Source organism: Dama dama, chromosome 20 (assembly GCF_033118175.1).
Source record: "Dama dama isolate Ldn47 chromosome 20, ASM3311817v1, whole genome shotgun sequence".
Classification (NCBI taxonomy): domain Eukaryota; kingdom Metazoa; phylum Chordata; class Mammalia; order Artiodactyla; family Cervidae; genus Dama; species Dama dama.
Genome location: NC_083700.1, coordinates 18,956,698 through 18,969,403, shown reverse-complemented (window position 1 = coordinate 18,969,403; position 12,706 = coordinate 18,956,698). Strand labels below are relative to the sequence as shown.

Below are 12,706 nucleotides of genomic sequence, written 5' to 3'. Positions count from 1 at the left end.
CCTGTGGAAGGCTATCATGCAAGAGGATTATTTCTTATCCAAGAAAGGCTTAGACTATTGGTCTAACCAGGCCTTCAATGGATGAAGGACTACCCACCTTATAGAGGGCACCTCCTTGACCCAAACCACTGACTTATATATTAAAAGGTGGAAGTCTGTCGCTAAGTTGTGTCCGACTCTTTGTGACCCCATGGAATGTAGCCCTCTCTCTGTGGGATTCTCCAGGCAAGAATACTTGAGTTGGTTGGCATTTCCTTATCCAGGGGATTTTCCTGATCCAGTGATCAAACTGGCATCTCCTACCTGTTAGGCAGATACGTCACCAGTGAGCCACCAGGGAAGCCCTTCTCATTGAAAAACATCCTTAGAGAAACACATGGAATTCGACCAAATATCTGGGCACCCTGTGCCATTCAAGATGACTCATAAATTAACCATGCTTCCTTCCAGCACACTGACAAATTATCTGAAGGAAGTGACCAGGAAAGAGGTTTATTTAACATATATTCCCTGTAACCAGTATGGTAAATCTGAAAAATTGGTTTAAGTTACAGTGAAATTCTTATTAATGATTGAGAAATTGTATATGAATGGCAATTAACTTCAATGATTGAATGGCTCATAACGATTTCAACTTTCATTAAAAAATAGTTGTTTTATGGCAATACTTCCCAGATTGGGCCTTTCGATATTTCAAAGGGGAAGGACGTCAGAAAATTTGAACAATGCTCTGAGCTTCTTTCATAAAGTGAAGTAGTACAAAGAGGAGAGTTGGGAGAAATTATGTAGAAGTAGGTGGAACGTCATGTTGGGGAGTTATGTGCAAAAAGCTTGCTTTCTGTTGTTGGTCTAGAGTCTGGGCTGCGGCAACACCTGAGTTACAGTAGAGGATGCTAAACTAGTGAACTCCCTGTGACCCAAGGTGAAACAGATTTCTAAAGGCTGCAAGAATGAGCTTGATGTCTTTTATCTGAGCGAGAAAAGTAGTGAAAGGAGGATCCTAGAGGGCACCACTTTACTGAACATATCTAAGTATTATGATGGGAAGGCTGGAGCGATGATCTGCAACCTGCCCTCGGTCCAGTTTAGAAGAAGAAAGGAGACTTAGATTAGCAGGTCATGGATCAAAGGGAAAAGCATTATAAGAAGGACTTGAGGTAAAGCAAAAGGTGTCACTAGATAGCCAGGCTCTTTTCAACCCAGTATGTACAACAAAATGCAACCACTTCAAGTGGAACAAGACAGGCACTTTTATAATTCATAGAAGGTGAAAGGTATCAAAGAGGAATCTTCTCCAGTCGAGAAAGGGAAGCTTTGACTGCAAGTTAAAGAACCCGAACAAATGGTCCCACTGCCATAAACCCCTGAAACTGAGAGCTTAAAACAAGGATGCTGTGCGTCATGGGAAGATAATCCAGGGAGAAGATCCTGGAGTAGGACATTTCCTCCTTCTGGAGTCCCTGTCAAGCCACTTACGGATGGATTTGCATTTTGGTTGGGAAATGACTGAACCAGGCCTGTTTTGGCAGCTCTGCTTCCTCCTGGGTGGGACAGCATGTCCCTATAAAAAGGCCCTCTGCTGCATCACTGCCATCCTCCTGCTACTCAAGTCCGGATAGATTTTGGAGAAACTGGTGAGTCTGATTCTTCAGTTCAGCTCTATTCTTGGGCTCTCTACTTATGAATTAATTCTGGCTATAGCAAATTTGGTGTGTCCAAAGTTATTGTCATGACTTTAATGCTCCTTAGTGGATGGGAGTTTAGAATTTGAACACAGTGATATACAGTATTTATTAAGTTCCTGTTACATAGTTTGAATTCCTTTACTGAAGAGATTTAAAAAAAAACTGCGACAAGAAGAGGCAAAGAAAGAAGTATTTTTCCTTTTTCTGTATCTTTCTTGTGTCCTTCTGCTGTTATTTAAGAGGCATTTATCTTAGAAGGTGTGGGGCCTTTTATCCTTCTTGGTGGCCATTTGCTGTGTATACAAGTCATACTTCTGGGACCTCATGATAGGTAATGATGATGAGAATTGCTTGTGAGCTTATCTAGTATTTTGGAACTTATGATGGCCTTTCTTGAAGATGCTTTTTTCAGAAAAAAAAGAAGAACCGATTGACATTGATTGGTTCATTGAGAAACATTTTTTTAAAGTTTTATGTAAAAGTAAAGATTTTCTCTGAGCCAATAATACAATTTGTTAAAGAGGGAGAGAGAGGCCAGAATTTCATTGAAAGGGATTAAAGAGATCAAAGCACATTCTTAGCGACTGTAGAGATTCTATCCTATGTTATTAAACAAGCTCAGACTTTTCTCCCTGTAGCAGTTCCTTCTTGTGAACAGTGTCATGTAATTTCTTCCAGATTCTGAGACTCCAGAAAGATGTCTTATCAGCAGCAGCAGTGCAAGCAGCCCTGCCAGCCACCTCCAGTAGTGTGCACTCCCAAGTGTCCTGAGCCTTGCCCACCTCCAAAGTGCCCTGAGCCATGCCCACCTCCAAAGTGTCCTGAGCCTTGCCCACCTCCAAAGTGCCCTGAGCCATGCCCACCTCCAAAGTGCCAGCAGAAATGCCCTCCTGTGCCACCTCCCCAACAATGCCAGCAGAAGTGCCCACCCAAAAGCAAGTAGAAGCATCAGCTTGTATCTGGACCAGGAAAGAATGAGGACAGCTGACTCACTTGGCTCCACAGCTCCACCTTCATCTTCCCTTTAAAGTCCATCATGGATATAGAAGAAGCTTCTCCATCCTTCAGCCTGCAGTATGCCTGTGGTGATTCCTGACAACCAGAGGTTTCCTTCCTGAGGCTGCTGTTCTGCTCTCCTCTGGGAGGACAGCTGGGAAAGCATCACAGAGCTTCAGATGGAAGAGCAGCAGCTTTTCTCCTGGGCACCATCAGAGGATTCTCTCCCTCTCTTGGGTCTGTCTTTCACCTGGGCAGGGGTTTCTACCAGCTGGTCAACTGTTGCTTATCCTCCTCAACGAATAAAGTTCAGTTCCTTTGTGTGATGGCAAAAATGTTTTCTTTCTTTTCAAACTGTTTTTAGCAATATCATATCATCATCTTGTTTTCTTTCTATCCTTTGATGCCAAGGTTCAAGCTCTCACCATCAGTGCTGTCTGAATTTTGAGTCTTAACAAAGAATACGTCTACACAATTTCAATTCCATGTTATTTCCTTAATTATCACTGGACAGTTTGAGGAACTAAATATTTACCTCTCCAGGTTTTCATTCTCTTTAGTAAAGTGTAGGGAAAATTGTATTTTCATTTCAAACTTCTGAGGAATCAATATTCAAGTAATGTGTATAATTTAGCTGGCACATGCCAGACTCATAAACAGCACTTGGAAGACAGCAGGTCATCATTGTCTCCATCATCACCACCATCACCAGCCCTGTTACCCTCACCACCATATTTGTAGCTGACTCATCTAGCTCCACAGCTCCACCTTCATCTTCTCTTCAAAGCCTATCATGAATACAGAGGAAGCTTCTCCATCCTTCAGTCTGTAACATGCCTGTGGGGGCTCCTGACAGTAGAGGCTTCCTTCCTGAGGCTGCTACACCACTTGCCTCTGGGAAGACAGCTGAGAAAACTCAGTGCTTCAGAGGGAAGAGCAGCAGCTCTCCTCCTGGGCACCATCAGAAGATCCTCTCCCTGTCTTCTGTGTCTGTCTGTCACATGGGTAGGAGTTGCTACCAACTCGACAACTGTTACTTCTTCTCCACTTCCTGAATAAACTACAATTCTCTTTTGTGATAACAATGTTTGTTTGTTTGTTTGTTTCTATTAAAAGCACTTATAGTGATGGCATCTTTTCTTTGGTTTTATGGCTATCCTTCTTTGATCATAAATTCCAGCACCCACAATCAGTGTTGTCTGAATTTTGAGTAATATCAGAGATCCTTTCTGATCTTCCCTGACGGGTCAGTGGTAAAGAATCCACTGGCCAATGCAGGAGACATGGGTTCGATTCCTACTCTGGGAAGATCCCACGTTCCGTGGAGCAACTAAGCCCATGTGACACAAGCAGTGAGCCTCTGCTCTAGAGCCCAGTAAGCACAACTCCTGCGCCCACAAGCTGCAACCACTGAAGTCCAAGCACCCTAGAGCCTGTGCTCCGCAACAAGAGAAGTCAGTTCAGTGTGAAGTCCGCACACCACAATGAGATAGCAGCCCGACTCATGGCAACTAGAGCAAAGCCCATGTACCAATGAAGACCCAGCATTGCCAAAATAAATTAATAAATAAATACACTGTTTAAAAAAGAAAGAAAGCTTTTTTTAAAAAAGATTATTGCTCTATAATTTAAAATCCATGTTAATTATTGCTTGACTAATTTGAGTAAAAAGTTATTTAACTCCTCAGAAAAAAAGGCCCTTTACTGAAATGGGGAAAACAGTGTTACACTGCAAAAATACCTGAGGCATAAAAATTACATGATTGTGTGTACTTTAATTTGCACATGCTGGGGCACAGAATTGCCACTGGAAAGACAGCAGATCATCATTGTCTCCATCACCACCATCACCATCATCGCCTCCCCACCATGCTTGCTCCAGCAGGGAGGTGACACAGACATAACTAGCAGAGCAACCAGGAAGATTCTTATACTCCATTGCCCCTTTATATTCTTGTTGTGTTTTTTCTTTTCTAATTTTACCTTATGTTTAATGTGATACTGCAGATAAAGGACCTATAGAATGTAGTGGAACATTCTGCATGAAACTATAGTAGCTCTGAAAACATGGGTAGTACAGAAGGATGGGAAACTTAAAGCATCCTTACCAGGTAAAGTTTTGCTGCCTTTCCATGTGTGCTACTTGCTCTTCTTACTCAAACAACTCATTAAACTCAGAGCCTTAAATATTTTTTCACATCTGAAATTCCTTCTCTGTTTTGACACCAACTTTGAAGAACATTGAGGTTTACAATGTTTATTTAGATTTACAAAGTCACTGTAGCTAGGCAACTTTTTTCTAATGTTTAGCTTACTAGTCAAGTAAGCTGTGAAAAAGGATATATTCTTAACCAAACTATTCTTTATTTTACCTTTTTTTTTGTATATTTGAGTATAGTTGGTTAACAATGTGCTAATGACCTAATTTCAATCATTTTTATAGCTGAGTAATATCTGTATTTAGGTCTAAAAACAACAGAACCGGACACTGAAAAACAGACAGGTTCCAAATTGGAAAAGGAGTATGTCAAGGCTGTACAGTGCTTATTTAACTTCTATGCAGAATATTTCATGTGAAATGCCAGGCTGGATGAAGCACAAGCTGGAACCAAAATTGCCGGGAGAAATATCAGTGACCTCAGATATGCAGATGCCACCACCCTTATGGCAGAAAGTGAAAAGGAAGTAGAGTATCTTGATGAATGTGACACAGGAAAGTGAAAAATCTGGCTTAAAACTCAACTTTCAGAAAACAAAGATCATGGCATCTGGTCCCATCACTTCATGGAAAAGAGACGGGAAACAATGGAAATTGTAAAAGACTTTATTTTGGGGGCTCCAAAATCACTGCAAATGATGACTGCAGCCATGAAGTTGAAAGATGCTTGCTCCTTGGAGAAAAGCTATGACCAACCTAGACAGCATGTTAAAAATCAGAGACGTTACTTTGCCAACAACAGTTCATCTAGTCGAAGCTTTGGTTTTTCCAGCAGTTATGTATGGATGTGAGAGTTGGATGATAAAGAAAGCTGAGCACCAAAGAATTGATGCTTTTGAACTGTGGTGTTGGAGAAGACTCTTGAGAGTCACTTGAACTACAAGGAGATCAAACCAGTCTATCCTAAAGGAAATCGGTCCTGAATATTCCTTGGAAGCACTGATGCTGAAGCTGAAACTCCAATCCTTTGACCACCTGATTCAAAGAACTGACTCATTGGAAAAGACCCTGTTGCTGGGAAAGATTGAAGGCAAGAAGAGAGGTAACAACAGAGGATGAGATTGTTGGATGGCGTCACCGGCTCAATGGACATGAGTTTCAGTTTGAGCAAGCTCTGGGAGTTGACGGACAGGGAAGCCTGGTGTGCTGAGGTCCATGGAGTCAATGCTGGAAAAGACTGAATGCAGGAGGAGTGGGGGACAACAGAGAATGAGATGGTTGGATGGCATCACTGACTCAATGGACATGAGTTTGAACAAGCTCCAGGAGATGATGGACAGGGAAGCGTGGCATGCTGCATGCAGTCAATGAGGTCGCAAAGAGGCAGTCACCACAGTGACTGAAATGAACTGAGTATTCCATTGTGTATATATGTACCTTGTCTTCTTTATCCATTCATCAACTGATGAACATTTAGGCTGCATCAAAGTCCTGGCAATTGTAAATAGTGATGCAATGACCATTATTGATTTCTCAGGGAATATGCCCAGTGGTGTGCTTTCTGGATCATATAGTAACTCTATTTTTAGTTTTTTAAGGAACCTCCATACCACTCTCCATAGTGGCTGCATCAGTTAACATTCCTACCAACTGGTGTAGGTTGCCATTCCTTTCTTCAGAGGATCTTCCCTACGCAGGGATAAATCTGGGTTTTGTGCACTGCAGGCAGACTTTTTACCATCAGGGAACCCACAACAGTGCACGAGGGTTCCTTTTTCTCCACACCCATCCAGCATTTATTGTTTGTAGATTTTTTTGATGATGACCATCATGACCAGTGTGAGGTGATACCTCATTGTAGTTTTGATCTGCAGTTCTCGAATAATTAGTAATGTTGAGCATCTATCCATGTGGCTCTTGGTCATCTATATGTCTTTGGAGAAATGTCTACTTATGTTTTCTACCCACTTTTTTGCTTGGGTTGCTAGGTTGTTTTTTTTTTAATATCAAGCTTCATGAGTTGTTTGCATATTTTTAGAGATTAATCTCTTGTCAGTTGATTTATTTAAACATATTTTCTTCCAATCTGAGGGTTCTCCTGTTGTGGTTTCCTTTGTGATGCAAAAACTTTTAAGTTTAATTAGCTCTCATTTGTTTATTTTTATATTTGTTACTCTAGGAGGTGGTTCAAGAAAGATCTTCCTGTAATTTATGCCAAAGAGTGTTCTTCCTTTGTTTTCCGATAAGAGTTTCATAGAGTCTGGTCTTATATTTAGGCTTTTATTCCATTTTTAGTTTATTTTTGGGTATTTTTTTAGGGAGTGTTCTAATTTCATTCTCTTACATATAATTATCCAGTTTTCACAGCACTACTCATTGATGAGACTGTGTTTTCTCCATTGTATATTCTTGCCTCTTTGTCATAGATTCAGTTCAGTTCAGTTCAGTTCAGTCGCTCAGTCGTGTCTGACTCTTTGGGACCCCATGAATCACAGCACGCCAGGCCTCCCTGTCCTTCACCAACTCCCGGAGTTTACTCAAACTCATGCCCATCGAGTCGGTGATGCCATCCAGCCATCTCATCCTCTGTTGCCCCCTTCTCCTCCTGCACCCAATCCCTCCCAGCATCAGGGTTTTTTCCAATGAGTCAACTGTTCGCATGAGGTGGCCAAAGTATTGGAGTTTCAGCTTCATCATCAGTCCTTCCAATGAACACCCGGGACTGATCTCCTTTAGGATGGACTGGTTGGATCTCCTTGCAGTCCAAGGGACTCTGAAGAGTCTTCTCCAACACCACAGTTCAAAAGCATCAATTCTTTGGTGCTCAGCTTTCTTCACAGTCCAACTCTCACATCCATACACTATCACTGGAAAAACCATAGCCTTGACCAGATGGATTTTTGTTGGCAAAGTAATGTCTCTGCTTTTTAATATGCTATCTAGGTTGGTCATAACTTTCCTTCCAAGGAGTAAGTGTCTTTTAATTTCATGGCTGCAGTCACCATCCACAGTGATTTTGGAGCCCAAAAAAATGAAGTCTGACACTGCTTCCACTGTCTCCCCATCTATTTCCCATGAGGTGATGGGACCAGATGCCATGATCTTAGTTTTCTGAATGTTAAGCTTTAAGCCAACTTTTTCACTCTCCTCTTTCACTTTCATCAAGAGACTTTTTAGTTCCGCTTCACTCTGCCATAAGTGTGGTGTCATCTGCATATCTGAGGTTATTAATATTTCTCCCAGCAATCTTGATTCTAGCTTGTGCTTCTTCCAGCCCAGCATTTCTCATGATGTACTCTGCATATAAGTTAAATAAGCAGGGTGTCATAGATTAGGAGACCATAGTTGCATGGGCTTACTCTCTGCACTTTCCATCCTGTTCCATTCATCTATATTTTAGTTTTTATGCCAGTACCATACTGTTTTGATGACTATAACTTCATGGCATATTCTGGCAGCAGGAGGCCTGATTCCTCAGGCTCCATTTTTCTTTCTCAAGATTCCTTTAGCTGTTTGTGGTCGTTTGTTTTTCCATACACACTGTAAATTTGTTCTTCTAATTCTGTGAAAAATGCCATTGGTAATTTGATAAGGATTACACTGAATCTGTACAGTGCTTCAGGTACTATAGTCATTTCACAATAGTGAGTCTTCTAATTCATGAACATTGTATATCTCTCCATTTGGCTGTGTCCGTTTTGATTTCTTTCATCAGTGTCTTATATTTTCCTGAGTATAGTTCTTTTACCTCAATAGGTAGCTTTAGCCCTTGGTCTTTTGTTATTTTGTTGCTGAGGTAAATGGGACTGTTTACTTAATTTCTCTTTCTGATCTTTCATAGTTAGTATATAGGAATGCAAGGGATTTCTGTGCATTAGTTTTGTATCCTGCAACTTTACCAGATTCATAGATTAGTCCTAGTTGTTTTCTTGTAACCTCTTTACAAATTCCTATGTATAGTATCATGTCATCTGCAAGCAGTGACAGTTTTACTTCTTCTCTTCCAGTTTAGATTTCTTTTATTTATTTTTCTACTCTGAATACCAGGGCTAGGTATTCAGATTATGTTGACCAAAACTATGTTGACTAATAGTGGTGAGTGTGGACATCCCTGTCTTGATCCTGATCTTAGAGGAAGTGCTCTCAGTTTTTCACTATTGAAAATTATATTTGCTGTGAGTTTGTCATTGTCACCTTTTCCTTTGAGGTAGGTTCCCTCTACTTACCCACTTTCTGGAGAATTTTTAATCATGAATGAGTGTTGAATTTTGTCAAAAGATTTTTGTGTATCTATTGAGATGATCATATGGTTTTTATTCTTCAGTTTTTTGGTGTTGTGTATCATACTGATTGATTAGGAGATAGCAAAAAATCCTTGCATCCTTGAGATAAATTTCACTTGATCATGGTGTGTGTTCCTTTTACTGTGTTACTGGTTTCTGCCTGCTAGTATTTTGTTGACGACTTTTGTGTCTATGTATATTAGTGATATTGACCTCTATTTTTCTCTTCTTGGGGTCTTTTGTGTTTCCATGCTAGTTTTTATATCAGGGTGATCTTGGTCTCATATAAAGAGTTTGGGAATGTTCCTCTCTCTGCAATTTTTGAAAGAGCTTGAGAAGGATAGATGTAACCTCTTCTCAACTTGCCTGTGAGACCTCTGGTCTTGGACATTTGTTTGTTGGAAGATTTTTAATCACAGTTTCTGTTTCAGCCCTTGTGAGTGGTCTATTCATATTTTCTATTTTTTCTGGTTCAGTCATGAAAAGTTGCACTTTTCTTCAAGGTTGTCCATTTTATTGCCAGATCACTACCTGCAGTAGTCTCTTACAATCTTTTGTATTTCTATGGTGTCAATTGTAACTTCTCCTTTTTCCTTTCTAATTTTATTGATTTGAGTCTTCTCCCTTTTTCTCTTGATGAGTCTAGCTAAATATTTATCATTTGTGTTTATCTTCATGAAGAACCACCTTTTAGCTTCGTTAATCTTTGCTATTGTTTTCTTCGTTTCTATATCTGATCTTTATGATTCCTTTTCATAATGTTCAGGGGGTTCTCAAAGCAAGAATGTTGGTGGTTTACCATTCCTTTCTCCAGTGACCACATTCTGTCAGAACTCTCCACTGTCTGTGTCTTGGGTGGCGCTTCATGGCATGGTTCATGTTTCATTGAGTTAGACAAGGCTGTGATCCATGTGATCAGTTTGCTTAGTTTTCTGTGATTTTCGTTTTCATTCTGTCTGCCCTTGTTAGGATACGAGGCTTGTGGAAACTTCCTAATGGGAGGGACTCACTGTGGGGAAAACTGGTTCTTTCTCTGGTGGGCAAGGCCATGCTCAGTAAATCTTTAGTCCAACATTCTGCTGATGGATGGCGCTGTTTTCCCTCCCTGTAGTTTGGCCTGACGACAAACTATGATAAGGGTAATGGCAGTAATTCTGACTGCCATAGATAAAGCAAGAGAATTCCAGAAAATATTTATTTCCGTGTCATTGACTACCCTAAAACCTTTGACTCTCTGGGTCACAACAAATTGTGGGAAATTCTTAAATAGATAAGAATATGAGACCACCATACCTGCCTCCAGAGAAATCTGTATGCAGATCAAGAAGCAACAGCTAGAGCCAGACGTGGAACATCAGTTCAGTTCAGTACAGTTCAGTCGCTGTGTCATATCTCTGTCTTTGCAACCCGTAGCACACCTGGGTTCCCAGTCAGAGGTTGTTCAAACTCATGTCACTGAATTGGTGATGCCATCCAGTCAGCTCATTCTCTGTCATTCTTTCTCCTCCTGCCTTAAATCTTTCCCAGCATCAGGGTCTTTTCAAATGAGTCACTTTTTCACATCAGGTGGTCAAAGTATGGAAGTGTCAGCCTCAGCATTAGTCCTCCCAATAAATCCTCTGGACTGATTTTCTTTAGGATGCACTGGTTTGATCTCCTTGCAGTTTGAAGGACTCTGAAAAATATTCTTCAACACAATAGTTCAAAAGCATCAGTTCTTTGGTGCTCAGCTTTTTTATAGTCCAACACTCACATCCATACATGACTGTTGGAAACACCATTGGTTTGATTTGATGGGCCTTTGTTGGCAAAGCAATGTCTCTGCTCTTTAATATGCTGTCTAGGTTGGAACAACAGACCAATTCAAAATTAGGAAATAAGGAAGTCAAGGCTGTATATTGTACCCCTGCTTATTTAACTTATATGCAGAGTAAATCATGAGAAATGCTGAACTGGATGAAGCATAGGCTGGAATCAAGATTGCCAGGAGAAATGTCAATAACCTCAGGTATACAGATGATACCACCCTTCTGGAAGAAAGTGAAGAGGAACTAAAGAGCCTCTTAGAAGGTGAAAGAGGAGACTGAAAAAGCTGGCTTAAAACTCAACATTCAAAAAACTAAAATCATGGCATCTGGTCCCATCACTTCATGGCAAATAGATGGGGAAATAGTGGCAACAGAATTCTGTATACTCTGAATTCTTTATCAGATAAATTGCCTGTTTCTTCTTCATTTATTTGGTCTTCTGGGTTTTTACTTTGCTTCTCCATCTGCAACATATTTCTCCGTCATTTATTTTGTCTATATTATGGCTTTTATGGTCTCCTTTTCAAAGGTGACAGGGCTATAGTTCCATTTGCTTCGATTGTCTGTCCCTCGGTATGTGAGATTGGTCCAGGGACTAGTGTAAGCTTCCTGATGGGAGGGGATAGTGCCTGTGCTCTGGAGAATGGAAATTAGTCTTTTCCCTCTGATGAGCAGGGATTGTTTTGGGATGTCTATGAGCATAGCATTACTAGGCAGCCTATCTACTGATGGCAGAGAGTGAAGAAGAACTAAAAAGCCTCTTGATGAAAGTGAAAGAGGAGAGTGAAACAGTTGGCTTAAAGCTCAACATTCAGAAAACTAAGATCATGGCATTTGGTCCCATCATCTCATGGGAAATAGATGGGGAAGCAGTGGAAGCAGTGTCAGACTTTATTTTGGGGGGCTCCAAGATCACTGCAGATGGTGATTGCAGCCATGAAATTAAAAGATGCTTACTCCTTGGAAAGAAAGTTATGACCAACCTAGATAGTATATTAAAAAGCAGAGACATTACTTTGCCAACAAAGGTCCGTCTAGTCATGGTTTTTCCACAGTGGTAATGTATGGATGTGAGAGTTGGACTGTGAAGAAAGCTGAGCACCAAAAAATTGATGCTTTTGAACTGTGGTGTTGGAGAAGACTCTTGAGAGTCCCTTGAACTGCAAGAAGAGCCAACCAGTCCATCCTAAAGGAGATCAGTCCTGGGTGTTCATTGGAAGGACTGATGCCGAGGCTGAAACTCCAATACTTTGGCCACCTCATGCGAAGAGGTGACTCATTAGAAAAGACCCTAATGTTGGGAGGAATTGGGTGGAGGAGGAGAAGGGGACGACAGAGGATGAGATGGCTGGATCACATCACCAACTCAATGGACATGAGTTTGAGTAAACTCGAGGAGTTGGTGATGGACAGGGAGGCCTAGCCTGCTGTGGTTCATGTGGTTTCAAAGAGTCGGACACGACTGTGCAAATGAATTGAACTGAACTGAACTGAATTGAAGCTTACAAAAAGTCAAAAAATAAATCAAACAATAGAAAGCAATCTAAAATAAATAAATGCAAAGAAAACATAAAGCAAACACATAAAAACAATCAAAAATTAAAAAATAATAAACAACAACAACTGAACAAAATGACACAAATCAACACAGAACAATATTAATAAAAAACATTTTCCTGGCACTTCCTCTGTCAGTGTCTTTGCTTCTACAGGGATCCAGAGCCAACCCCTGCCTCTTCAAGAGACCTTCCAAAACTTCTAGATATTTCTCTGTAT

At 40.7% G+C, this 12,706-nt stretch overlaps 1 protein-coding gene across 1 annotated transcript; it reads left to right on the top strand.

Moving 5' to 3' along the window:
* Positions 1–2,382: 2,382 nt before the first annotated feature.
* LOC133041725 (small proline-rich protein 2D-like) lies at positions 2,383–2,628 on the top strand. Its single transcript, XM_061122707.1, has one exon. The coding sequence runs from the start codon at positions 2,383–2,385 to the stop codon at positions 2,626–2,628; it is 246 nt and encodes an 81-aa protein (XP_060978690.1).
* The last annotated feature ends 10,078 nt before the right edge of the window (positions 2,629–12,706 follow it).

Coding starts and splice junctions, on each gene's coding strand:
- LOC133041725 (XM_061122707.1), top strand. CDS start 2,383: ATGTCTTATCAGCAGCAGCAGTGCAAGCAGCCCTGCCAGCCACCTCCA.